We start from the raw sequence: 27,035 nt of genomic DNA on the forward strand, positions 1-27,035 counted from the left end.
CAACCAACCGAAACAACCCCAAAACCCTGCTGAGGTGAACCTGAGCTCCGTGGGGATTTGAGCTTTTGAATTCTGAGACGGATGTTAGTAAGAGCTGCGTGTGTGTGCACATGCCTTAATGAACTTCCGTGGTCAGATACTCAAAGATATGTTTTATTTACATGATATACAAACATTCTCACAAATCAGCAAAAGTCTCTGTGTGGGTGGCTTCAGACATCAGTGTATTCATGGTATATGCGCACTTCTGATCTTCTAACGCTCTGAAGTGATCTAATACTCTCACTCCTGGTTCTCATATTCGATTTTCTGAACAGCCTTCGTGAGAATGATCTACACATGAAAAAGTAAATTATTGGATCCAGACAGACGTTACACGCGGACAGGAACAGTGTCATTTCCTTACAATAATACAAGATTTTATGTGCAGAGTCATCTAAAATTTTATCTAGATGACTGAAAGTAAAGGGTATTCTGCACAAATGATAGGGCAGGAAGCAAGTGAAAAATACAGCCACAACCACTCTTATACTTTGATTATGCTTTCGCTTCCTGCTTGATGAGCTAATAAATTGTTTGCTCGATTTATAAATGTACCTGGATATGGCAATATAACATCCTATCAGCACTATCAGCACCACTACGAACATGCAGGTGTTGATGTAAATGACAGCGGTGTGCCACTGGACTCCCAAGGGCGACTTCAGCTTTAGGCAGTCGTCGATGTTTCTCTTTGTCGGGTAGCCGTTTGTGAGAATCAGGTTTGGTAAAGCCAGGAAAGCCATTACAACCCAAACGCAGGCAGATAAGATCTTGGTGAAGGTGATGCTGTACATCCTGGAGTCTCCAAAAGGCTTCACTACTTTCAGGTAGCGGTCGATGCTGATGAGTCCGAGGAACACAATCGTGGTGTACATGTTTGCGTAAAAGAGAACCGTGGTGTATCGGCACAGGAAGGAGTTGAAGTGCCACGGTCCCAGCTGCGAGTCCTGGATTATCTTGAACGGGAACGTCAGTGTCATGAGAAGGTCTGCAACCACGATGTTTTTGAGGTAAAATATAAAACTCGTTTTATTTCTGATGTGGAAAAAAATCCACACTGCTAGGCCATTCAGCAAGATGCTTGCCAGGAAGATGATGAGGTAAAGCACCGGCAAGACGATGGTGGTGAATTCGTTGTGCGTGGAGTTCCCGAGTAAGCCTGCTGTGGAGTTGGGCGAGGTACTGTTGTCTTGGCTCAGACGGTCATCTGTGGGAATGAGGGAGAACAGCAAGTTCAAAGTCTGCTTCTAGTGTTTTACAAATGGGGCTGTTTTAGAACCGTCCTCTAGAAAACGCGTCCTATCTCTGGGCAGTTCTGGAGCCTGCTCGGAAAACCCGAGTTGAAAGCAGTGCTGCTGAGCCTTGCAGGTGTCACAATCAGTGTGCCCGTGGCTTGCTGGCCTCTGCACGCGACATCTGCGCTTCCCCCTGAAATACAAACGTGCTTCTGCAAATAGCTTCCCAGGAAAAACCGTGCAGGACGGGAGTGTGCGTACGGCCCGGAGGGTCCCATGCTGCCCGCGAGCCCCCTGTGCCCCTGCTGCCGCCGAGCCCGGCACGGGGGGAGGCTGCACGGCCACGGTTTGGGGAGCGGGGGGGCAGCAGGGCCTGGCCGGCCGTGCAGCCGCGGGGGTTGGTGCGGGTAAACTCTTTTTTTTTTTTGCAGCGTTTGGAGGAGGCAAACGGCCTGGCAGTGCTCTGTGGGGGGAAGCGGTGAACCCGGTTAGCGGGGTGGGGAGAAGGCTCCGAGTCCCCGCGGTCCGCCCGGCGGGGAGCGGGGCCGCGCACACGTGCAGCTGCGTTCCAGCGTGTCGGGAGCGAGCTGCTCGTCAGAACTGCAGCGTGCCAGCGCTCGGCCCGCTGGCAGAACGCGCCCGCGAGCTGAGGTGATCTGTCTGTCAAGAGACAGGTCTCTGGAGAGACTCCCTGGGCCGGTTAAAACACTGATTTAAACTCGCTTACTTAAAAGTATCTAAAAATCAGTCTCTGGGGGTTTTGAGATTTCATGTGTAAATGCTTGTGAAAAAGCTTCAGACTTACAACCTCCCTCATAAAGCTGTAGCACATTTTATTTCATATTGTTTATACTCTGAACTTGGCTGGTGTGGTGAACCAGGATTGGCGCCCACGGGGGGCAGCACTTGGCAGCCTTTAGACAGCCTTTTCTGAAATGACTTCTTTAAAATGTTGGTAGAAGCTGGCAGTAATACAACAAACGCTTCTCGGTCACTTAAATTTCCAACATTGTTTTACCTGGCAGCTTTCCATAAGACAAATTGTACCCCATCATTTGCGCTACTGTAGGTTTTCAGCTGCAATGCTCTTCAGGAGTCCCACTGGCAGCCGCAGATCCAGGATGCACCGTGGGCTGTGCCAGCGTTACGTTCTGGGGAAAATAAACTGGAATTAAAACCAAAGCAAAGCAGACGACCCCCCACGTTCCCCTCCCCAGCGTGGAGAGGAGCTTTATGAAAGGAGCGTCCCCCGGAACTCCCGGCGAAAGGGCTGGGGCGTGCTGTGCGCCGACCCGCGTGCGGCTCGGCCGTTCTGCTCTCCAGGTCTTCACTGCCCCAGCGTCCCTTACGGCCGGGCGTCCGCTGCCTCCTGGCAGGCAATCCTGCCACCTTTTTGTAAGCCCACCAATTTCACTGTTAAAGCTGACTTCCCTTTCTCCAGCTCACTAACAACCTGTGGTGGAGCCTTATTGCTGTAAGATTTAGCAACATTACTCTAATTTCCAGCCCGATTGTCTCTGGGGCTGCTTTTTGTGTCACACATTCCTGTACCAGTGCCTTTCAACCCATCCCACCTCTGGTACTTAGCCCTCTGTGCATGTTTCTTACTCTACCGAGGCTTTGCTTACTGTGGTGAAGCAAGCCCAAACCCTTCTTGTATTTCTGTAAGACCTGAAGATAGCAGCCCTCCTCTGGGTCTGCTCCAGTTAAAATAATCTTCGAATCCCATTGACAAAGCCCTTGGCCTTGTTCCCGACATCTCGCGCGTGGATGTCGTCTTTGTTTATTTTTGACCTTGGTCATTTCAGTGGCGAATGCCTGAGAGTGCAGTCTTTTTTGAAGTTTATCATTTCTCTCTTCTTAAAGGAAAAAAAAGTGTCATATGTAATTCTGAGATATCTGTGTATAACTTTATAAAGTATCCAGCAAATTGGGGTGGAAATGGTAAGTTCCTGTTCCTTTCTCATGGTTTTGAATGAAGTGCTTCAGAAGCCAGCCTACAGGCAATACTGGAAAACTGCATAATCTTATTTATGCTATGATGGCTTCATAACGTTTTGACATGATTCAAAGAAATTTTGACAATACCAATTCGTCAGACAACGTTCCAGGTTATTGCTTTACTCTTGCAGTATGAAAATGTGTAATTTTTTCCATGCTTTATTTTCTGTTTACGAGTTTTGATAGGAAAACTACCAAAATAATTAAAATCTCAGTAGTTACACCAGAACCGACTGCCTCTTGCATGGGAATTAATAGATGATAAAATTACTGAAGCCCTTTTGCAGATCTAAGATTGTTTTGTGCGATTATCACTGTTATGAACTGCACTGAATTGTCACTAGATGGCAGTGAAGCAAATCATTACATTTTAAAGCTTCAGTAAAAATTTTTGATTCTGATGTTTTAAGCTTTTTATTGCTTTGGCTTCTTGTCCAGTATTGTTTGCTCTGATAATAACTGGGGTCCATAATGAGATTGTCAGGGTCATTTTGGATATTTTGTTTTCCCTCAGTCTGAGAAGCAGTAACCTATTGCTTGGTTGCTGTTGTTTATAATTCGCGGCTATCCTGTTTTGCCCAGGAGGCACTGAGATCAAAAGAATATGTATGTCACTTTATGAAAAGATGCGTATCTATCTTCTTATGCAAATAAGATGCTGATTTCCCTGCTTTTCAGAGTCTCTTTTAAGTCTGTGTAATTCCTGTCCTGGTCCCTGGAAAGCCCCCCGCTCTCAGGCTCCTCAGCCAGGTGCTCTGTCTCGCAGCTCCTCGCCGCAGAGAAGGCAGGAAAGCATCGGCTGCCTTCCCTGCGGTGCGAGGCAGCGCGACTGCTGGAACCCTGGGAAACGCTGCAGGATTGGGTGCGGCTGGGATCACACCTCTGCTACACGGACTTCACATGCACGGCCAGGTACTCTGCAGGGGCTTCGCTCTAAATCCCGTTGAGAAAGGCTCCCTCCTTTTGGCCCCTCTGCATCTGTGCGTTTAGGTGGATGTCGTCACTCAGGGACCGTAAAACTCTACCACCGGGTCGTGTCTGCGAATGCCCGTTCGCGTACAGACAGCCCCCGCACTCGCCACACGGCCTGTCTCTCGTTTTCCATCAGAAAACCGATGGGTGTTGTCTGGCTCTGGTGAGCAAGCTCCCTTGCTGCCGGGACCCCTGCCCAGCTGCCCGCCGGCCTCCCCCTCGCTCCCGCCTGCGCCCCGAGCTCGACAGTCAGCTCCAGCCGCAGCGTCCTTACGACTCTCAAGCCCCTGCTCAGTGTGCGTCAAAATCCAGTTTCCTCCCACCTCGTGGGCAGTGCCTCGTTTCTTGGGTGCCGTTACTCGAATCCACCGGGCTGTTGGTCTGAGTCTTGGGATTTCGCCCGTTCCGTAGCTGAAAGCTCCTTGGGCCAGAAGTGGCTAACTCGCCGTCCCCGAAGGCTCTGGCCGCCGCGGGGGATGTGTCGCGGTCCCCAGCCTCTGGCGGGCTCAGCCGCGTCCCTCGGGGTCCGGCAGCAGCTCCCGCGCTTGCCCTGCAGCCCGTCTGCTCGGCTCCCCGGGCTGAAGCCGCGCTGGGAGCTTGCTCCTTGCTCCTGTAGAGCGGGTAGGATCAGGCCCCTGAGTGGCTATCTCCCTGTCATCTTACGCCTGATGGTTTTAGTGTTAACACGCGTTCCAGAAATTTCCCGGCAAAGTAGGGGCTGGAAGGAGGAAGCACCACCCTCTTCCCAGCTGTAAAGCCTGAGAGCTGCCCTCCACGAGCAGCGCGCGGTGTCCTGCCTTGCCGGCACAGCTGAGCTCGGCAGAGGCTGTGGTGCGGGCCCGGGGTGGAGGTGAGGGACAACACCTGCTGACGACTGCCCTAATTACGCACCGAGGACTTTCCCTTATGCTGCAGTAGTTTGAAGCTTTAGAGTCTTAAACGAACAGGTCTGTGCAGGGCTCAGTGGCCGCTGCTGCACAGAGCTGGTCGTGTGACAGAATTTTGGGATAGGCAGAGATTAGGGTTAGACTATTATGTCAGAGATTAAGTTTAGACTCACCAGGCCAGAGCTGTTCCCGTAGTTTCCTGCCTCAGTCTGTCAGGCTAAGGAGTGCTGTGGCAGACAGAGCACTTGGAGTAGAGTGGCTTCATTATTTACGTGCTAGGGTGGGTGAGCAAGGCTCCTTCGAGTCAATGCTGATGGATCCCTCTATTCCAGAAGCTTAATTTTTTCTGATAAAGACCACTACGTTGCAGACTCTAGGAGTAGGAAGAAAGTGATCACACCGGGAGAAGTCGCCTTTTCCCGTGTGTTCTCTTGGTATGGGAGATGGAGACTGCCTTCTCTTTAAAGAGTATTCTACGATATTTTATAATTGTTTACTGACTATGCACTCCGAGTGTGGCTTTTTTTACCTGTTTGAATATGGTGTTCCTGTGCTGGGCAAGGTTGGTTTTCCACTCCTTGCCCAGTTCTCCAGGCACTTTTCTTCTGACCAATTTTATCCTAGCCAGCTCTCTAATTCTTCCATGCAAGTATATTCTGCTTGAATGGTTTTGGAGATGCCCTAGGAGCTGCTTCTTTATTCAAGCAGCTCGTTAACCAGAATACATTTTACTTCTTGTAGTTTATACACTTGGTCGGTTGTTGTTTTTTTCCTATCATTCCCCTAAAGGCTATCAACTGCATTAAATACAAGTTAAGTACATGCTGTTTCACAGATGAGGTAATCTTTTACTGCTAATGTTGATAGACTGGTTTATATGCATGACTGGTATAACCTCAGAAATGAAATAATAGGCTGCATGGCAGATTTCGGTGTCATATGGGTAGGGAATGACTGTATAGTTTTTCTAATGACTAAGGCTATAAGTTGCTTCACTGTTTAAAGAAAGTCCATATCCTCAGATCTAATTGTGCTCCTTTTTCATCTTACAACTTTTTAAAAATTAGAATATTCTTTGTGAACTAGACTAGGTGTTCTGGGTCATAGGGCTGCAGAGTTTTAAGTGATGGTTTTTTATGTGAGCACACAACTTTTGGCCGTGTGGCTTCTTGCCAGTCAATCTGCATTCATCACCCTAAAGTTCAGTAAATGACAGAGTTAATGTAAACGATAGAAATGTGAGGCGGTTTAATAAATTTTCTGTTGGCTGGCTGGAATTACGTTCTCTTCTGTGGCCCATCAGAACCAAATCACTGAGTTAATTGTAAAGTTTGAGGGGAAAAAAGCACTGGTGTGGGCTGTAGGGTAAGCGTATGTGTGCATAAAGCTTCTGCAAGCAGAGCCGTGGGGCCCGTGTCCCTGCTCTCTTCTTTATTTCAGTCACTCCTATACTGCATCACCTGAGCAAGCCGTAAGGTTCTGTTTTTCTCAGCTTGCATCTACTGATCTTCCTTAGTGCTTTTCCTTGTTCACTAAAAGAGAACCCGATCCCAATAACTGGGACACTACCACCTTTTCCTTCCTCAGAGGCCGCTGTTAAAAATTGTCCATCACGCTTTTGGTAAAAGTGCATGTTAACGTACTGTTAACGCAGAGTGGAATAACTTGATATTCCTGTTGCAGTCTGTACGTGCAGCGAGTGAGCGTGCGTCTCTTGCTTTCTCGCGCTTCGCACGCTTCCTTATTTTTCGCGTCTCTCTCCAGCCGTCGCATCCCTGTCCTTGCCCCCGTGCTGGCGCGGTGACGAGCCCCGGCGTAACGCCAGGGCCTGCGTCAGTCGGGGTGCCCTGTGCCCACCGTCCGCAGGCTGGGCGAGCCGGGGGGCTCCAGCCGGGGCCACGGGAGGCTCGGGGGCTCCCACAGCCCCCGCGGGCGCCGGGCGGGAGCGAGCCCGGCCCGTTCCTCTCAGGGGTACCCCCTGACCGGGCGGGAGGCAGTGGCCACGGGCTGATGCTCAGGAAGAAAATGTTTGGTTTTTTTGTTTTTTTTTTTTTTTGTTTGTTTTTTTTTACCGTGGTCAAGCACGGGTGCGGGTTGCTCGTGGGGGCTGTGGATCTCCATCCTGGGAGATGGCTCCCCGCGGCCCGGGGTGGGGAGCTGCTGGGGTGCCCCCGGCTCAGCCACGCTCTGCTGCCGCGGTGGAGCCCCGAGCGCCCGCCCAAGCTCAGCCCCTGCCCTGCGCGCTGGGCTCGGCCAGCCCGCACGAGTTGGTGGCTTTGAACTGGGGCCTCCTTCAGCGTGGAGGGGGGGAAAGGAGCCCTCCGTGGGGCTGTGTGCCCTCCGTGGGGCTGTGTGCCCTCGGCTCCCGCTGCCCGCCTTCCCGGCAGCGTGGAGGGGCACGCAGGCCGTCTGTGCCAGTTCCCCATAACGCTGCCACGTTCAACCCACCGAACTGCAGAGAGCCTGAAGAATAAGAACTAGGGTATAACTGTCTTCAGCTGCGTCTGGTTAGTCATATCCAGAAACAGGAACCACTGCCTCTGCTCAGAAAACTTCTGATCTGCCTCAGTGTCTAGTACAAAACCCCCTTCTGGGTTTTCGGGTTCCTCCTTGAACTTCCCCCTCAATTCCAGCCTGGCTTTTCTCTCACACGTCTCTGAGCAGCACAGCGTCCTGGCCCCGGGCAAGCTGCGGTGCAGCCTGCCTCCGTCTGCCTTCAGCTGCTGGAGCAGCTTCTGGAGCCCCCCGGACGCCCACCCCTCCCGCCCCGGCCCCTCCGGCCGCAGCAGCCGGTCGGGGCGTGCGGCTCCTCTGAGGCCGCGGCGGGGGCAGCTCGGGGGGGGCAGCGGTCCCTCCCCCCCCGGCCGCCCTGCTGACAGCCTGCCCTCCCCACCCTCCTTTTCCCCAAGAGGTGTCTCCAGGATCAGCCTCCGTGCGCCCGTTCCTGCACCCCGCAGCGCGCCCCGCTCGCGCTCGCTCACTGGCATCCGCGATTTTGGGCTTTCCCGGCCCTTCGTAAACGACACCTGCGAGCCCCACGCGCCTTGCCGGTGCCCGTGCTAGACCCACCTTGCCTCTCAGTAGCCAGCTAAATGTGCTCATTTACACTTTCTGCCTCAGTCCCTAGCCGTGCTTTCCCGTAGGCATTGCCTGAAATCTCACATTCCGTTTGCACCTGTAACGCAGCTGTTCTGCAGCTGCAGGAGGGCCTGAGCTGCCTGTAGCAAAATGCTGCAGTAAGAGTTAAATAATAAGGCTTAATATAAAAAATCATCAATGTGGGAGGAATACGCCCTTAGGATAACATGATTTCCTCTCTTTAAAAAAATACTATTAGAAATGGACATTTCTGATTTTCTCAACGTCAGTTTTGGAATATTTTGTCCAAATGTAATCATTAATTTTTCTCTCGTTTCAAGTGAGTGATGATGAACCCTTATCTTCCCCTATGTGGGATAGCCCTGACACGAGACCTTGTTGGGATGCTGCCTGAACTATCAAGTTCTTTCTTCTTTCTGTCTCTTGAACTGTTCCTCATTAAAAGTTCATGGATTAATTTCTGTGCAGAGGTTACAAAATCTAGTAAATGTTGTTAATCGTTGCTATAAGACTGTTTATTTTTTAAGCTTATTTACAGAACCTAAAGATGCATGAATTTTCTTTTCCTCTTGAATCTGCATCGCAATTCCTAAGTGATGTTAAAGAAACGCTTTCCAGCCCTTTGTTGCAAGGACAAGCACGTGCATTTTTCCTGACCAGAAAGCAGAAACTGCTGCCGGGCGTTGGCTGTGGGTCCTGGTGCTGTGTGCCGTGCTTTGCTCTTTGCTGACGGCGGGAGGCCGGCGCTTCGGCTGCCCTGGCCGAGGCAGAGCAGTGCCAAAGCACATCCCTGCCCTTACGTGGGGAGTTGGGGGAGAACTGCCAGCAGGAATGGCATCCTGGTGGGCAGCAGGTAAATGGCCGTTGGTGGTGGAAGAGGAGCAATGTGTTGCAATTGCTTGCCTTTTTTTTTTTTTTTTTAAAAAAAAACTAACAAAAAAAGCACTGTGCAGTGGTTGGCAGAGTTGGGATAATTAATGTTTTCTCACTATGGCAGCCTCTAATTAGGCAGGAGGAAAAGATTAACTCTGGAATGTTTCCTCCGCTTCTTTCTAGAAGATGCTGCTGCTGTTGTTTCTGGCTGCGCAAAGCCTGCCGATAGTGGAAGCGGCGTTACAAACCCGGCTGAGTCGCTTCCTCTGCCCGCCCGCCACGGACGTGCCGCCCGCGCTGCAGCCGCCGCGCTCGCCGCGCTCGGCGGGGTTGGGCCCCGCAGCTCCGGGCAGCGCTGGTCCGGCCTCTCCCGCGGCACCGCTGCCCGCTCGGCCGCCTCCCCCGCCCTGTGCCGCTGTTGGTAGTTGCGCTTGGGAGGTTGGTTGGAGGTTGCTCGCCAGCTCCCGCTCCCCGCGCCGCCCGGCTCCGTCCCCCCTGCGCCCTCCCGGCGGGTGTTCGTGCCCCTGCTGAGATCCCCCTGCGCCGCCTCTTTTCCCGGCTGAACAGTCCCAGACCCCTCACCCCCCGGGCGCTCCCGTACGTCAGCCGTCCCCGTGGCCCCGGTACGTCCGTGTCTCGCACCGGGGCGCCCGGAGCGGGGCCCGTTGAGGTCCCCCTGGATGGCGGCGCGACCCCCCGGGGTAGCAGCCGCTCCTCCCAGTCTGGTGTCGTTTGCAAACTTCATCCTGTTCCCGTCCCGCCGGATCACAGTGCTTTCGCTGCTTGGAAGACGCGGTTTTAATCCCTCACCAGGTCACATTTCTAGTCTTCCTTCCCAAGGGGGGAGGCCAGAAGCAGGTTCGCATTTACATGTGTTTCCCCAGAATAACTTCAACGTTTCCCTCTTTTAATCTCTTCACAAGCTTCCCTCCCAGCCTTTCCGTTCCTGCTCTGCTTGTGTTTTCATGGGCTCTGTTCTTGGTACAACGGGCGACATGGAAATCTTTGTCAAGAAACCTTTGTTCAGTTCCGTAGGCTGTTCCTTCCTTCCCCAGTACGCTTTACTATCCTGACGTCAGAGTCTTTTAAATATAAAATGTTACAAACAGAGTAGTTTGGGCAAAAAGCAAAAGCTGGTTGTGAAGTTTCAGCATGTGGTGCTTGGGCTCCTTCCAGGGCGGCCGGCTCGGGCACAGGCGAGCAGGCAGAGCGGGTGGCGCGTCCCGCGGTGCTCCGGGGGCCCGCCTGGCTGTCCGCCTCCCTTTGTCGCGGCTTTTTGCGGAAAACGTTAGCTTTGTAGGTTTGATTGTTGGTGTTACGCAACAAAAAACATTAAGTTAAAAAGCTCATAGTGAAACTTTAAAAAGCAGTCAAGGTGTTGTCTGGGTCACAAAGGGAAAAGTGAAGGTATGTGATCAATCCCGTTACACCTTCATCATGGCAGCTCTGGCTGTTGCACATCTGTCATGTCTCAAATGCTGCAAAACAGCTCGTAGGGAAAAAAAAAATACTGTTGGTACATGCATGTAGATAGTACCATTTAAACTTTTAAGTAATTGCAGTCTCACTTTTAGATGTTTGAATTTGCAATGAAACAATTTCTATTGATTTTTTTATACGCGATTCTATTTCATATTGAAAAAGGACAAAAAATCCTCATCTGCAGCTGTCAGCTGGGGCTTTTTGTGCTTCAGTATATACTGCTGCAGCACAACTGACCATCTTAGCTGCTTGCAGCAACACGGCTGTTTCAAAGAGGAAGGAAAAGGATGTGGGGATTTTGGGGTGTGCCCGGGAGGAGTTCAGCCTGGTGCGACCCCGATTTTCATGAGCGGCCTGGAGAGTTCCCGCTCTGCCTGCCGCTCTCGGGAACGGGCAGCCTGCACATCCCGGGCTGCGCGGAGCTGCTGCTCTTCCCCCGGCCCGGCTGCTTTGCCAGCACTTGGCTCTTCCTCGTGTCGGGGCAGAAGCTGCGGGTGCAGTGAAGGTGATGAGCCCGATTTATGCTGTTCATCAGCAGCTGTCACTTTGATATGTCACTGACGTTTTCCCAAGGAAATCCAAGAAGTGGTGGTTCTTGTAGTATCTCATATGAGGTTCGGTGTTGGTCAGATGTGGAAACCTAATTTTGATAATCGAGGGTGTGATTTTTTTTTTTTTTTTTTAAATTATTTTTTGTAGATCACTATGGTAATTTTTTATGGTGGGAAGGGTCAAGACCACTGAAACATAGGAATTAATATCGCCGTCTTCCTCTAGTGCTTTCCTGGAGTTAGTGTCCCTTGCGGCCCGGTTCCCTGTGGAGCCCGGATAGCTGGCGGCAGCGCGCTGGGTCTGCAGCTCTTGGTTTGTCAGGTGCACTTTCACTTCGTTCCCAACTTTTTTGCGCGCTTCCAAGTTTCATGCTACAGTCTTGCTGCAGGTGCCTTGGCTGCCTTTTCCGAGCGCTCAGCTGGTCACAGAGGAGGTCGCTGGGAGCTTCGCTGTGCCGAGGTGAGCAAGGGGCTTGTCGTGGGGAGAGGAGAAGCAGCTTCCCCCTCCAGTTGTTCTGGATGCGTCTCAGCCGGGGCGACGTGCGGCGAGCGGAGCCGCTTCCCGGGGGGACAAGGAGCACCCGGCCTCCGCGGGGCGGCCTCGGTGCCGGCCGGCTGACGGGCTGTGGCTCACCGCCTGCCTCCCGGTGCTTGCTGCTGCTCTGGCCACCCTGGCTCAGCCGTGCTCCCGGCTCGGCCGTGCTCCCCGCTCGGCCGTGCTCCCCGCTCGGCCGTGCTCCCGGCTCGGCCGTGCTCCCCGCTCGGCCGTGCTCCCCGCTCGGCCGTGCTCCCCGCTCAGCCGTGCTCCCCGCTCGGCCGTGCTCCCCGCTCGGCCGTGCTCCCCGCTCGGCCGTGCTCCCCGCTCAGCCGTGCTCCCCGCTCGGCCGTGCTCCCCGCTCGGCCGTGCTCCCCGCTCGGCCGTGCTCCCGGCTCGGCCGTGCTCCCCGCTCGGCCGTGCTCCCCGCTCGGCCGTGCTCCCGGCTCGGCCGTGCTCCCCGCTCGGCCGTGCTCCCCGCTCGGCCGTGCTCCTTGCTCGGCCGTGCTCCCCGCTCGGCCGTGCTCCCCGCTCGGCTGTGCTCCCCGCTCGGCCGTGCTCCCGGCTCGGCCGTGCTCCCCGCTCGGCCGTGCTCCTTGCTCGGCCGTGCTCCCCGCTCGGCCGTGCTCCCGGCTCGGCCGTGCTCCCGGCTCGGCCGTGCTCCCCGCTCGGCCGTGCTCCTTGCTCGGCCGTGCTCCTTGCTCGGCCGTGCTCCCGGCTCGGCCGTGCTCCTTGCTCGGCCGTGCTCCCCGCTCGGCCGTGCTCCCGGCTCAGCCGCGCTCCCGACGCCCCGGGAGCTCCGGCGCTCCCCCCAGCGCGCTGCGTGCTGGCGCAGGACGGGCTGCGGGGCGCAGGTGCTGGGCGAGCTGGTCTCCCCGCTCCCTCCCTGCCCCGGGGGGGCCCCGGCAGCTTGGGAGGGAGCCGAGGGTGAGCCAGCAGGGCCGAGCTGGGCAGGGCAGCCCTCCGCGGGGAGGGAGGGAGGGAGGGAGGGAGGGAGGGAGGGAGGGAGGAGGAACCGGCGGCTGGCGCTGCTCAAAATTTGCTGCTTTTTCCTCGCCTCCCCCCGATGCAAACAGCTGCTTTCTGTCTGCCCTTCGGCCTCGCCCCCCTGCTCCCCTCTCCCTCCTGCAAGAGCTGACCCGCGGCCTCCACCCCGGGCTGCCAGCTCCCCGGGGAGGGGGAGAGGGGCCGGTGGGTGCCGGGGAGCTGCCTGCCCACCCCGCCGGTAAGGTGCCCGCCGGAGCGGGCTCGTAGCCGGAGAAATGCCGGCGGCTTTCCTGTGATCCCGGGCCTGCGCCGCTAGGAGTGAATCACTGAATGCTTCCCTGGGTTTCCTGGTTTCCCTTTTTAAAAGAAGATCGCGGAATCTTCTTTAAAAAGATGGGAAAAAAGTGTGAAGCACTACCCGAGTTGCCAGACCCAGCCCATGTAATGAGGAGGCAGATGTCTACAGTCCCTATAACGCACAAACGGCAAGCCATTTTTCAACATACAGAAACCTGAATTGCACTGCTACTTTCAGTTTTTCATAACTTAAGAATAACCTTTTCCATCTAAAATACTCCTTAAATGAGAAAGGTTTTTGAAAGCACCTTATGTATTTCCCAAACTTTGAGACTGCTCAGACCCATGGTTTGTAAGTTGCTTGTTCGGAGCTATGTGGTTTTTCCAGTGAACCTGACAAGTTTTAACATGATCTGAGTGAAGTATGAAGGAAGAGAACCTTTATTCTGTATAATATAATTAAGAGAATTCGAGTATGTTTTCCTTTGCTGATAGAGGTGAAAAGGAATACAGTACAAACCTTTTATACCAATTTCAGATATTATAGATACTGAATCTTACTTGATACGGATTAAGCTCTGTCAGGAAGTAAGTTACTGAAACCATGAACCCTCCTGCACTTCGATTCATATCATCTCAGAAGGAATGATTAGTAGAAAACTATTTTTTTTTGCCATTGGGAAAAAGATAATGAGTAGCATTTAATGAATGAGTAAAAGGTTAGAAAAGCCGTGCTATTTCGACAACTTTTCACACTTCTAATTGATCTGATATTTAGTTTACGGTCCCAAGTCTGGTTTTCAACAACTGTATCTTAATTCCTGTTTTCTCTTCACCTGAGGGTGCTTAAGAGCAGGAGGATTCACAGAACAACCTATCAAACGCCTTTCAGATGGGCAGAGATCGCTTACCTGTCACCATCGTCGCCTTCCACTTGTCTCCGAGCTGCATCTCGAAAGCGCCTTAAACTCCTCCAAAATGAGTCTTGGAACTACAGTCGGCACGGGAGTATTTCTTGCGATAAGGTAGTTGAAGAAACCATATCTGGAAGTAAGCTTTTTTGCTTCCGAGGGCTTTTTTTTTTTTTGCGATACTTGATCAGGGAGTCAGAATTCCCCTGGCCAGGAGCAACTGGAGCAACTGGCTCTCTCATTCCTGGGAATGACTCACATGCCGGGTCGGTGAGCGGCGCGCTCCCGCTCACTTCCTGGCTGCGGAGCAGCGCGGGCGCCGGGACGCAGACGGTGATTCACCCGGTGGTGGGTGCGTGCCTGCTGAAGGGGAGGCAGCAGCCGTCGTGCCGGCAGACGCTGCAAGCCGGCTCAAGTCCTGTTCTGCAGCACCCGTGCCGGTGCCTTTCGGTCCGGGCAGTTTTGTCTGCAGGGGGAACGCGAATTTAATGCGATACCGAAAAATCTTGTGCTGGGTAGATGCAAATATCAGCTAATTGAGATTATCATGTCAATTATTAATTTGACTGTATTTAGACATCTTTAATGTTGTGCTTTGAACAGATCCTCTCTTCTAAATAGCACGTAGGATGAAAGTAAGATGTTACGTCTGTAACTAAATATTACAGCTAAAATGACTAGACTGTCGGTTTACTGCATACTTTTTACTGACACGGTGTCCTTCGAGACTCTGACTGTGAGCCCGCTGACTCTTGCAGACCTGCTCTCAGTTGGTCCTGGGTGTACACACATTGAGAGTAAGATAATCTAGCGCCTTAAGAGCACTGAAATAATTGTGGCGGTAGTTCTATCAGGACAAAATTTTGCTTTGGTTCAGTAGAGGATGAAGCGGTTGATTTCCCATTCCTACAACCTTCTTAAAGCAAAAATACATCTCCCTCACTAAATCTTCAGGAGAAAAGAAACCCGCTGCCTCCCCGCAGTGCTGGACAGCTTCCCCCGGCCCCGTGCCCGGGCGGCCCCGAGCTCGTTGCCACCCCCTGCAAGTGGGCAGGCTGTAAACCCCCCCCCCCCGCCGCAGGCCCTCTCCCTCGAATCGGGTGCAGTCCCTGATGGTGAGAGGCTCCTGACACAGCCCACCGTTGACAACCAGCTTTTGCAAGGCAAAACGGCGGAGGGAAATGAAGCCAGCAGGGCCGCGGGTTGTGCTGCTCTCGCCTGTTTTTAGCTTCACCACTCCGAGCTGATCTTGGGAGCTGGGTACCCTGATGCGAGGTGATGGTCCCCGCTGCATGCACACGCTGGAGTGCACGCATCGCATCCCCCGAGGGTGGAGAAGGCTTTTTCTGCAGTTAGGGAGAGGAGACCTGGCAAAGTCTCTGCCGCTCTTAGACTTTGCACGTGGCCGTGCGGGTCAGTGTGTGCCAGCCACCATTTCACCTTCTTCCAGCTCTCCCTTGTGCTCCAGAGCTTAGCAGCTGCTTGTGTTTGGTTCCCCCCTCAGCTGCTCGTCCTGTTCCTAGACTAGTGGTGACTTGTGGTTCTCCTTCCAATCCTTGGTTCGCCTCCTCCATGGCTTTCAGTCGCTGCCCTCCCTACCGTTACTGGTGGTGGTCTGGTTCTCTGCTCCGAGTGGAGCCTGTGTGAGGCAGGAGTGGGTGGTGGGCTGCTCCCTCGCGCTGGAAGTTGCCCCGGGATACGGTGGTAGGTGCTGCCGTCCGTCGGCACAGCCCCGGCACGGTGCAGCTCGCTGCCCAGCCGCTCACACAGCTCCAGTTCTCACCTTTACAGCTCTTTGAAGGCGTTCCTCTCCTGTCTCTGTAAATCGCTGTCTTTGCTGGAGGTTAAGCGGAGACCTCGCTCTTCCTCCGGGGAGCGTCCGAGGCTGTTTGGCTTGCCCCTTCTCCTGTGGCTTTGCAGCAGTGGGAGGCTCCGGAGCCGTGAGCGTGTCTGCCTTTGTGCGTGGGCCTCGTACTGAGAGCTCTTTGCTTGACTTTCAGCATGATCAGGTTTACCGGAGGACTGGGTGCTGTGCAAATTCTGTGCTGATTTGGGGGTTAGCCTCATCTCCTTTCTTTTGAGAATTTGGGGGATTTCATTTAAATCTCTTTGTTTCTTTGCTCTTTTGGGGATTTCTTGGATCTCTTCTCCAATACCAGATGTTTGGTGCTGGAGCCAGACCTGTTTATACTCAGCTTTGCATCTTACCTGAGCACCGCTTTTTCACCACTGTGGTCTCCTCTCCAGTTACCAGCGGTCAAACAACTGTCGTCCAAAGAGCCTGTTCTTTGGCTTTATTGCAACTTAGAGCTGTCAGTACTTGCGTTAGAGCTCTCTGAGTTTAAGCTCTGGCAAGGTGACTGCTTCTTGGTCTTTTCCCGCAGGTATTGCCACTGGTGATTTTCTCTCTGTATCTTGTGGGACCTGACTGTGCAAAGGACTCCCGTGCTGGGTGCAGCTGAGCAGTGTCGTGGTCTGCGACTGCTGTTCTGCACGTGGATTCTCTTCATCGCCCGTCTCAGGCCCGTTTCCCGCTTGATGCCGCTCGGTTCGCCGCCCGGGTACTGTGTCCTGCCAGGGAGCTGCCTGGAGAGCAGGCTAGCTGCCAGCCGGCACACGGGCCCGGCAGAGGAGCGGTGGGAACGGGGCTCTCAGGCTGCGTCCTGCCTCTGGATGTCTCTTCACGAGGGAGAGTCGTGTGAAGGCCGGTTCTCGTGCTGGCTCCTCAAAAACTGGCTGGGATTAGGCTCCTCAAATTTCCCGTCTTTCAGAAACCTGGCTCTGAAGGGCTACGTCTGAGCACGCATCCAGATGCGACGGTGGACACCCACTTGTTGGAGGGCATGTAGGTAGTCCTTCAGAAGCCCTCTGTCTGATGTTCCTGGGGAAACATCGCAGAACTTGCAGGAGAAATCAACCTCCCTCTTCCATCAAGACACCTCGTAATAGGCGGTCCTTCTCTGGAATGTTTGGACGGCCCAAAATTCCAGTGTCAGAGGTCCTTAGAGGAGCAGAGACTTCCCAGTTTGGGCACTGAACGGTGCATTCGTGGTGTTGGTCTTGGTTCCAGTGTTTCTGTGCACAGGCTGCCTGCCAGCAAGCCCCTCAGCCGGGGGGATGGTAACCCCCTCTCTGTTCTGAGGGACAGCAGACCCCCGGGACCAGCAGCTTGGGAGCCTGGAGGTCAGGGTGCCGTAGCTGAGGGCTGGAGGCAGATTTTCAGTTTTAACCCCGAATCTGACGGTTACACGCTTGACTTGTGCTTTGCACCAGAGCCCACGCCCCCCAAGCCGGGTGCTGTGCTGCGTCCCCGGCGCTGGGCACGGTGCTGCCCGACGTGTCCCCTCCCCTGCTCTCGGTCCCGCGGGCTTCCGTCAGGACACGGCACGACGGCGTGTGGCGGATGGATGTGCGCCGCTGCTCCGCAGGCACTTCTGAGGGCTGGTGGTGTCTTGGGCTGGGGTCTAGCAAACGGTGCTGCAGGACGTGCTGTGGGGAAGAAGGGAGGAAATTAGAAGGGAAAACTGGGATGTTTAAAAAAATATAATTTGATTTCTTATAGAGACCCAAGTGTTTAATAGTTGGTACTCTGTGAATAGAGAACATACTCCAAAGTTTGTGTGTCAACCGTGGTCAAATAATAGATTAATAAAACCTAAATTAAATTGGTTTGTTTTTTTTTTTGGGGGGTGTGTGGGTGTGGGTGTTTTTTTTTTGCATGTGGTGCAATGGCACATGAACTTTTCTTTAAAATACCTGTATTTTGGTGTATCAGTAAAACTTAATAGGTTAGAAACCCCTTTCATGTCCTGGTTTGAGTGAGTGGTGGAGTTTTTTGGTGGCAGGGGAGGGGGCTATCGGGGCGGCCCCCTGTGAGAAGCTTCTCGAAGCTCCCCCAGCTCCACATCAGCTCCACTTCTGTTTGGGAAATTGAGCCAATCGGCTGCACCTCTGCGATAACGTATTTAAGAAGGGACGTGGTGACGGGCAGTGGGACTTGTGAGGAGGAGTTGCTGCAGCTGCATGAACACCAAGGTCAGTGGAGGAACGGAGGAAGAAAGGAGGGGGGAGGTGTGCAGGAGCAGAGACCCCCCTGTATCCTGTGGGGAGACAGCAGGGCGCCCCCCCCCCGGCACCCATGGAGAGCTACGGTGGAGCAGACATTGATTTATGGTCTGTGGCTCCTGCTCAGATGATCAAGGTGCTGTGCCCGAAGAAGGCCGGGGTCTCGTGGCAAAAGGCAGCCCCGCTGCTGTAATTCAGTGCTGGGAGGATTGCAGCATGCGGGGGAGTCCCACGCCGGAGCAGCTCAGGAAGGGCTGCAGCCGTGGGAGGGAATCCAGTCGGAGGAAGTTGGTGACCCATGACGGAGCAGTGTGGGGAACGCTGCGGCCCATGGGAGGAATTCAAGTCAGAGAAAGTTTGTGGAGGACTGTCTCCTGTGAGAGGGGGACCACGATGGAGCAGGAGGAACAAGTTCCAGACACTCCCCTCGCCGAAGATGAAGGAATTGGCAGCGCTGACAGCACCCCCCATTCCCTGCCCCTGTGCCCCTGGGGGAGGAGGTAGAGATATCGGGAGCAGAGCTGAGCCCGGGAAGAAGGGAGGGGTGGGGGGAAGGTGTTCTCAAGATGTGGCAATGCTTCTCACTGTCCTACTCTGTTATGTGTTGTTAGTGTCTGTAATAAATGTCTGTTCTTTTTTTCTTCCCCTAACGAGTCTGCCTCTTGCTCGTGACCATAAAGGGTGATTTTCCCCCATCCCAGTCCTATCTTGAACCCCAAGCCTGGCCCTCTGTCCCTTCTCATTGCCGGAGGGGAAGGGAGAGAGAGGTGCTGCATTGTGGTTGGCTGCCAACCAGGCCCAAACCACGACACATAGCATCCCCTAGTAGGCTTTTAATTCAGACGTGTTGTTTGGCTGTTCTCAGGCTGGAGCAAGTCAGGACTAGCTGCCACATGACAAGGAAATGCTAGGGAGCTTGTCGTAAAAACAGCGCGAGAGAAATGTGAAGGTCTGATGTAAAGAAAAGCTGAAAGCTAACCTGTAACTTTACTGTTGTTCACATTATTTGAAGGTTGGATGTCCCATTTTGTATTCTGGTGATTAGAGAGCAATTCTCAGATTTCATAAGAGCCCGAACAACGTTATTACAACAATTATTGCATTGCTTCATTTTAAACCTCCTTTACTATCATATTTAGCAATATTTTTAAAGCAGATTAGCCACCTGGATAATATACAGGACTGGCTTTTTCTTTGTTTTAAACATTGAAAAGCAGTCGGATGATCAGAGCTTGCAACACTGGGGTGACTCCTCCAGCGTTCCACCTCCAGATGTGCAAGATGGAGCTGCTTTTGTCAGTGGAAGTGTCTTGGAAGAGCTGGGCACTTCCCCTTTCCTTAGCTGGTTTACTTCGATCGCTGTTTCGACGGCTGTCACTAGCGGGGAGAGGGAGGAAAGGAGCTACTTGAGAACTGACTTTGAAAAAGCTCATTCCTTTTGTCCTCTGTCCTCAAGTTCCTCCCATGATGTTGACAGGTAACCTGGAGTTACACACCTTGCCTGGCCGATCCTGGCTATAGGCTTCGGTCTAGTCTAGTGCCTTTAGTTTTCACATGCAGCCTGCTGGCTCTCTCTGTTTGTGTGTCGGCGTATGGGTAATATCTTGGTTGCTCAACTTGGCTTCCCAGCTCTTACTCATTATGCAGATTGTTGGTTTGCATTTCTAATTAACTGAAGTACTGCTGCATGTTATGAGAGTTTTCTCAGTACTCGGAGTTGTAGGAGCCTTGATGGAGGGATGTGTATCGCTGTGCTGGAGAGTCGGGACATGTATGAAGTGCAGAATTTGTCTTTAGGCATTTAGGAGTTAATTTGCTGTCCCTCAAAGGAGAGGCAGTCTGGTGCAAAATCTGGAAGGCTAGGTGGTGCGTCTGTTAGGCAAAGGTTATAATCTATTTCCTTCTGAAACACAAGTAAAATAAAAAATCTACAGAAATGTATGCAAGCCTTTGTGTATCCAAATAAGATTGATTTCCTATGAAACTCAGCTGCCTAGTGCCCTGTAGTTCCCCTTTTGGGAACCCAGGAACCTGTGAAAATGTTTAGAATACGTGTCACTAGTTTCCGTGTGAATCCTGGACCACAGGAGCAGGGAATAAGGTTCATTTGTCTGAACAAGTTTGAGGCCTGGTGCCAGTTTTCCAGTTTCCAGGTTCTCTGTTGCTTCTACGCTGGAGCGTAGGCAAGCCGAGCGAGCGGAGGCTTGGCTGCAGAACGGCAAAGCCCCCGTGGTGGTGATGGTCCGAGGGGGCGATGGGGCACGTGTCTGCTCTGCCTTGTGCCGCGGCTGAACCCAGGGGAAGCAGAGGGTTCTCTCAGCACCTTCTGAGACGTGAGTGTCAGTACCAGCCTTCTCCGGTTAAGCTGGGAGAAAAATCGGATTTGGAAAAATAGCGACTGTTGCGTTGAATATGCTGGTAGACTTTACAGAAATACAGAAATTCCCTGGCTGCGCTAAAGAAATCTGGAGTGCCCAGAAGAGCAGCTTTCTGCGGCATCTAGGCTGAAGGCTTCCTCATCTCTGAGGGAAGTCTCCTCCCAAAGCATGTCTCTGTTTTGGTCAGATGGAAAGCACAACATGTTGCTTTGGCCGTTTTTTTTGAACATTAAAAAGGAGAGGCCTAAACTTTGAGGCATTTTAACTGTTAACGATTCTTACTTCCATCTGGAGGCAGGGATCTAAAAACGTGCAGAAAAAAGGGCAATAAACGTTAGAATTTAGGGGACTTTTTTTCTCTAAGTGGATCAACCAGATGTCCTATCCTTGCAGTCACCTTGCATTTCTCTGCTACAGTTTGGTAACTCTGGCTCCCTTTTACCTACCTGAGAAGCAGCAGCTGAAAAACAGATGATTAAGACTCCTCGGAAACCTTTGGCACACCCCTTATTTAAGGAGCAGCTCGGCCCATTTTGTGGTTACACCCACCCTCACACGCAGGCTCTTAGTACTGAACTGGGTGCACTGCCAGTGTGGGTTTGTGCACCGCGTTAGGTGGGCCTTGTATTAAAGGCAGCAGAAATGGGGAAATAAAAGAAACAAACTTCCACAGTGGAAGAAGTTTTCTGCTCTTCAGCATTTTCATAGTTTATCACTGTCGTATTGCTTATTTTAGGTTACTGTCTTTCTCTGTAATAACCACAAAAACGGGCCAGAGTTCCACTTTTACATCCAGAGCTGGATGTAAGTCTGTGCTGAGAGTCCTGGGGACCTGGATGTTAGCTGTGCTGGGGACATTCATTTGGAAGAGGCAGGACTGGGCTGCAGAGTTCCGTGCTGAATTTGTCCCTAATGTACCGAAAGCTCAGGAGCACAGATTCCCGTGGGCCCCTGCCTGGTGGGAGATCACAGCTGATTTACAAACCATCTTCTCCGGGCGTTCAGCTCTGGTCACTGCATTAATTGCTGCGCTACGTCAACAGGCTGAGAGAAACATTTTCGGACTCCTCACACATTTCTTTAAGCCGCTGCTGAAGTGGTGACTATTTTAGCAGCTAAGAATTCAGTATATTTCCTTTTACTAAAGTAGCTAAATTAATCCTCTTAAACACTGTATGTGTGTGGAGAGAGAGGAATTAATTCCTGAGTAGCAATTAATCCCGAGAGGAAGACGCAGTTTGAGAAGACGTTGATTTACAGGCCAGTTTGGAATCGGCTGGAAGCTGCTCAGGGATTAGTTCAGTTTTCAGTTGTCAAAGGGAGGTGCAGGTCCGGGAGGTCTGCAGCATGGCTAGTGGGGAAGGCACCGCCAGTGGCAGCTGCTGAATAAGACACAGAGCTCATACAGCTGCCTGTGTGGCAGGAGAATCCCACCGGCCGGTGTAATTAACGCGCAGTAATCTCAAACCAGTTTGAAAATACCAGGCCGCGTGGGGCGACCCGCGTGACTGCGTTAGGCTGCTGTGAACGTTCGATTTCTAGGAACCGCAGTCCAGGGGCGATCAGAGCGCCTGGCACGCGTGCCGAGGCCCAGGGCTGGCAGGGGGGCTGGGAGCAAGGGCCGCGGGTGTGTTGGGAGCGCGGTGCGGGGGTCCCGGCTCCCCGGCCCCGCCGGGGCAGGGGGCAGCGGGACGGGGGGAGCCCCGGGGGGCTGCGGGGCCGGCGGACGGCAGCGAGCCGTGGTGCCGTCCCCGGGGCCGTGTCCCCAGCGCCGCGGCGGGGGCCGAGGGAACGTGCTGTCCGAGAAGCGCTGCCGAGGGCTGGGGTCAGCTTAACTGATGTTTTGAACAGGCTGCGCAGAGTTGGAGTCAATAATGGGTTGCTGTCTCTTTTGTGTCTCAAGGCAGCGAAACAAATTCCCGGATTTTGGATTCGAACGCGGTTTCTCTGTAGGCACAGTCCGCTCGGACGTCCCTGGGGGATCGCCGAGGGAGCGCGCCGCGAGCGGGGCGGTGAGCCGCGTGGGGAGGGATTGTCAGGGCAGGGGGGCTCGGCAGCGTCCCGTGGCTGGGACTGGGAAGGGTGGGTGTGCCACCACGGGGGACGTTTGTGGGAGCCCCCCGCCGGCGGGGGGGGAGGGCAGGGCTGAACGCGGCGCGGCTCTGGGGTGCCCTTTGCAGTCCCGGGGCTTCGGCTGGGCCGGGCGAGGGGGCAGCTCTGGGGGGAGCCCGGGGTATGGCCGACCGCGTCCCCCACCGAGGGCCCCGCTGGGAGCGGGGAGGAAGGACGGGGGAGCGGTGCGGTGGCTGGGGAAGTAGTGTGGGAGGGATGGGGAGGGAGAGGGAGGGAGCGTGTCCTCCTTCCCCCCGTCAGGTGCGGTTCCTCCTCTTCCCTGCCCTGCAACGCGCCGGCCGAGCTGACACCCAGCGTAAGAATTACTGACATGCAGAGTCAACAGCTCTGGGCTTTAGTCGCCAATAAAGCTAAATTGGCCTTAGAAGCAGCCGTAGGCAGTAAGCTGCTTAAATCTTAACAAGTAAGTTTTTTTGTTTAAAGCAGACAGAAGTAAGTTTTCTTGTTTAAAGCAGACAGAATTCCTCTGTAGATTGTCTTAAGTCATATGAACTTCTTACATGATACGGTATTTTAATTCATAGGCTACGGTTTGTCTGCATTCTGTGAGGTGGACATGATTTAGTGACCAAATCAGAAAAACCTCTGTTCTCGTTGGCTTTGCAGAGCCAGCGCAGCCACACAAACGGATCATTGTTAGCTTTATGCACCGTCGATGCTCTTCTTGTGTTCGGGCCGCCGTGGCTGTGAAGTCACCCGAGTGACTCCGAGGCAATACCGATCGCTGCGGCGCCGTGGCTTCTGACCTATCAAGGCTAAGCAGCAAGAATAAATAGGGAAATCCATTTTTATTAAGTATTCATGTTACTGTACAACCACCCTTTCGTTTTCCGCAGCAGAAGTAAAGCAGATTATTTGTAAAGTTCTCTGTGAATATGCAGAGGCTGTAGAACATGAAGCTGCAGAATCAAGGTTCGGTAGCAGATGTTCGCGTGTCCAGTTCAGTTTTGGGGTTTGTATGAGCTGTTTTCTGAAATGTCTGTACTCTCCTGCATAACACCTTCTCTACAAATGGTTTGCACAAGAACATGTATATCAGGGGGTCCATGCAGACGTTTGTGGCAGCCAGCCACAGGGTGCTTTCTTTCGCAACAAAGAGCTGGTTCTGCAGCCGGCAGTCCATCCGGGTGGTGGTTTGACTCAGAGTGTAGGGAACCCTGCTAAAATGAAAGGGGGCAAAGCACAAGAAAAACACAGTAAAAATGATGAACACTTTCCCCTTGATCCTTTGCTCGCTTCTGTTGTCTTTCTTCTGTGTTTTTATATAAGACTCGTATACCTTTTTGGCAATAACTATGTAAAATAGAAACATGAAGATGAGAACAGTCCAGAAGATGAACTGGCAGATATAATTGACAGCTTCATGCCATTTGAGTCCGAAGTAATTCTTCAACGAGGCACACTTCTTCACAGATTGGGGTGTTGCTTTCTTGTTCGACAGGATCATGTTAGGCAGAGAGAGAACAAAGAAGAAGAGCCAGACCAGACCCACAAGGATCTTTGCTGAGGTCAGGTTTTGCACCCAGAACTTCCCAAAAGGTCTCACGATCTTGAGAAATCTGTCCAGAGCAATGAGGCCAAGTAGCACTATGCTAATATACATGGTGTCATAAAATACTACGGCTGAGAAGCGACAGACAAAGGCTTTGAGTTGCCACGGTCCCAGGCCAGAATCCGTCAGGATTTTCAGAGGAAGCATCAGGGTCATTATAAAATCAGAAACCAGGATATTTTTCAGGTAGATGATAAAAGTTGATGTGCTCGGAATGTGGAAGAACGCCCAAAAGGCCAGGCTGTTCAGTGTGAGTCCCAGAAGGAAGACGAGAGTGTACAGTACGGGGAAGACCAGGTGGGTGACTGTGGTGTCTCGGTGGCACAGCGCGGAGGAGGGTGCTCCACTGGAGTTACTGCCAGTGCTCTCATTTGCAAAGTTGCCCATTGTTTGAGATTGACTTGGGTGAAAAGGAGAGAAAACATAAAACAAAGCATTCCGTACTTAAAATTGTATGTTCCTTCCAGTGACTGGTACGTTTACACAAATAGACACAAAAAACCTGAACGTGCATTAGACCGACCGATTTCTGTTCTTGTTCATAGAAAATCTAGATCTTTGCCTAAGTTTAAGCTGTTCACAAACCGACATCTAATGAAAAGTTAAAATGGTATAGAACCATTATGGAGGCCTAAGATAATATAGTTAGCAAGGTGTAACAGCAGACTGCCTAGAGTACCATTTGACTTTACATGGAAATGCATTTTAACATCGAATAGAAATTGTACAGTTGTAGCCCAAAAGCAAGGCGCTTCTGAGGAAGCGACTTCTGGTATTTCTTACCAAGCACACACCATTTTTCCTTTCTCAGCACAGATGTAAATAACATTTTCAAGGTAAGATGCACACTGCTGGTCATCAGGCTCTTACATCGGAAAGCCAGATGACCGCGTGCCCCATCCCGCCACGTGAACGCTCCGATCGTGGGAGTACCTGAGCAAGCCCGGCAGCAGGTGTTTCAGAGAGGGGTCTTTGGCTCTCCCCGGTTCACCCGCTGTTCCTCTGCTGACAGAAGCCTTGAGCAAAGTATTAGGAATGGGGAAATGTGTAGAAAGATGAGACTTTTTCTGTTGGTGTGGTGTGTTGTTTCCTTCCTCGTTTTCATGTATCCAAGTTAGTTAATCATGTTTGCTGTTGCTTTTCTCTCTTCCTTTTGCTCTCTGTCAGAAAGCACATTGCCTTCTCTTGTCCTAACAAAGTCAAAAATGACCATATCCATCAAGACGGGCACATTTTCTGGCATTTTGTTAGTGTGGGGCAGACCTGATGGCACCTACACTGCGCCATTACTATTTGGCTCCTTTAGAGATGTGGGGTGAACCAACACAGAGTGTCTCCTGACAGTTTTCCAGGATAATCCTCAAATGGGGCTCTGCTTTCTTGTTTGTGCGTGTGAATTCCCCTGTCCTGGACAGCTCTAGTTGTCGAGTTCGTGACCAGCAAGTCTGCTCAGAGGCACCCTCACCATGGCTTACTCAGCTGCAAAATCAGGTGCAGCTACATACTCAGAAACTCTACCCTCCCTCTGTAGCCTGTTAATATTGTCATGTGAACCTGAGCTTGACTTTTGGTCTCCAGAATGGGATTTCTGGTTTATTTTGGCATCAGCTGCTGCTGCGTGGTATGCTCTGTATTTATTATGTGTTTGCTATGTATAATGTTGGAATCTAGTGCGTTTCTCCGCAAACAGAACTTTTTTGCATGAGTTTAACCGAGTTGTGTGATTTGTCTTGTGTTTTCCTGTCAGCTGATGTGACGTGAGGTTCTGGCTCCTCGCTTGCTGCCGTGTGGGAGGTGGCTCACCTTCAGGCCCTCCCTCCGTTTGCCGCAGACCTGCTTTTTGAGGTTCTCGGGCTGCAGCTGTATTGACAATAACTTTGTGCATTAGTATGTACATTCTGGTTAATGTAGGTGTGCGTGCTGATGCCGGTGTCAGAGGGCGAGCAGAGAGCAAAGAGCCTCGAGGATGACTGGGAGGAAGGTCACCCTCGCCACTGTCATCGGCGTGACGTGTCCCTAGCAGCCTGACCCGGCTCCTGTTCGTTCATGGAGGACTGGACGAAGCTGAGGTGTAAGGGCTGATGTCCGAGGCACCGTCTTCCACGTTTTCTTCCGCTGTGCCCCGCGGACGCTGCTGCCAGCCGTCAGGGGCAGGCTCGAGGTGCCTCCGCGGGTCCCACCCGCGGCTGCGCCGTGGGGCGCGGGAGGCGGCGGTGTCTCTGCTGGGAGGAGCCCCTCTCCCCCCGTGTGTAGGTCCAAAACGGGGGGGGGAAGGGGCGCTGGGTGGCAGTGGGCACTGTCGGCTGCCGTGCGGCCCCTCGCTGGCTGCGATCAGTGGGGTGCATATACCAGCATAAGCAGCGCACCAAACGGTTTGTAAAACACTTAGTTTGTTCAGGCAGGTTCTGAGAGATGCATAAATTCCAAGGCTGAATGTTAAAGTAAGCGAACCGTCTTTTAACTTTTTGGACAGTATGATATCCTTTGTAAAACTGCCCGGTGCCCTGCCAGGCTCAGGTGAGTACCGGAGACGGGGAGACAGGCAGTGGCTTTGGGCAGGACTGAGCTCTTGCGTGATGGCGAACCGTATTCCTGCACTGGAGCTGGTTTGCAGTGATAGTAAATGAACCAGAATTTATTACAGTACTCTAGGGTCTCTTTCATGTGTGGTGGTTATGATATTTGAAAATGTTATGTACCTGAAAACAAGTTCCTGTTTTGTTTTGTTTTTTCAACTTTTCCAGATGAAAAAAGGTAAATGATTACATTTTTCGTATGGTGCAAAAGAGCTGCCCTTAGTAATCAGTAACGATTTTACCATGAGTCTTTCCTTCCCTAAGATCTAAGCATTATGTAAATTGAGTCTGTATCTTTTCCAATACAATATATTGTTCTCTATAAAATTGGACATTTTTGTTGACTCATATAGTAAGGTGAAGTATTTGAAGATTTAATTCACATCAAGATAAGCCTGATTATGAAATCATTTCCTCTGACATACAACTGTTAATTATTGGTCAATGAATGAAGGATTC

The 27,035-nt window shown here is 52.4% G+C and overlaps 3 protein-coding genes across 10 annotated transcripts in view; 1 reads left to right on the plus strand and 2 right to left on the minus strand.

The window, feature by feature from the left end:
* The window catches only part of MED12L (mediator complex subunit 12L), a 141,245-nt gene that overhangs the window by 66,370 nt on the left and 47,840 nt on the right, over positions 1–27,035 (plus strand). The window lies entirely within an intron of this gene.
* Positions 133–14,127, minus strand: GPR87 (G protein-coupled receptor 87). Its single transcript, XM_042798502.1, has 3 exons — positions 13,873–14,127; positions 2,296–2,428; positions 133–1,249 (listed from the first exon to the last, which is right to left on the minus strand). The coding sequence occupies exons 2-3, from the start codon at positions 2,330–2,332 to the stop codon at positions 213–215; spliced, it is 1,074 nt and encodes a 357-aa protein (XP_042654436.1). The 5' UTR covers positions 2,333–2,428; positions 13,873–14,127; the 3' UTR covers positions 133–212.
* P2RY13 (purinergic receptor P2Y13) lies at positions 23,218–26,975 on the minus strand. The gene is made up of 2 exons (XM_009975302.3): positions 24,934–26,975; positions 23,218–24,400 (listed from the first exon to the last, which is right to left on the minus strand). The coding sequence occupies exon 2, from the start codon at positions 24,385–24,387 to the stop codon at positions 23,356–23,358; it is 1,032 nt and encodes a 343-aa protein (XP_009973604.2). The 5' UTR covers positions 24,388–24,400; positions 24,934–26,975; the 3' UTR covers positions 23,218–23,355.

The sequence above is a fragment of the Tyto alba genome, unplaced genomic scaffold (genome assembly GCF_018691265.1).
Source record: "Tyto alba isolate M040663 unplaced genomic scaffold, T.alba_DEE_v4.0 Super-Scaffold_10, whole genome shotgun sequence".
In the NCBI taxonomy this organism is placed as follows: Eukaryota; Metazoa; Chordata; class Aves; order Strigiformes; family Tytonidae; genus Tyto; species Tyto alba.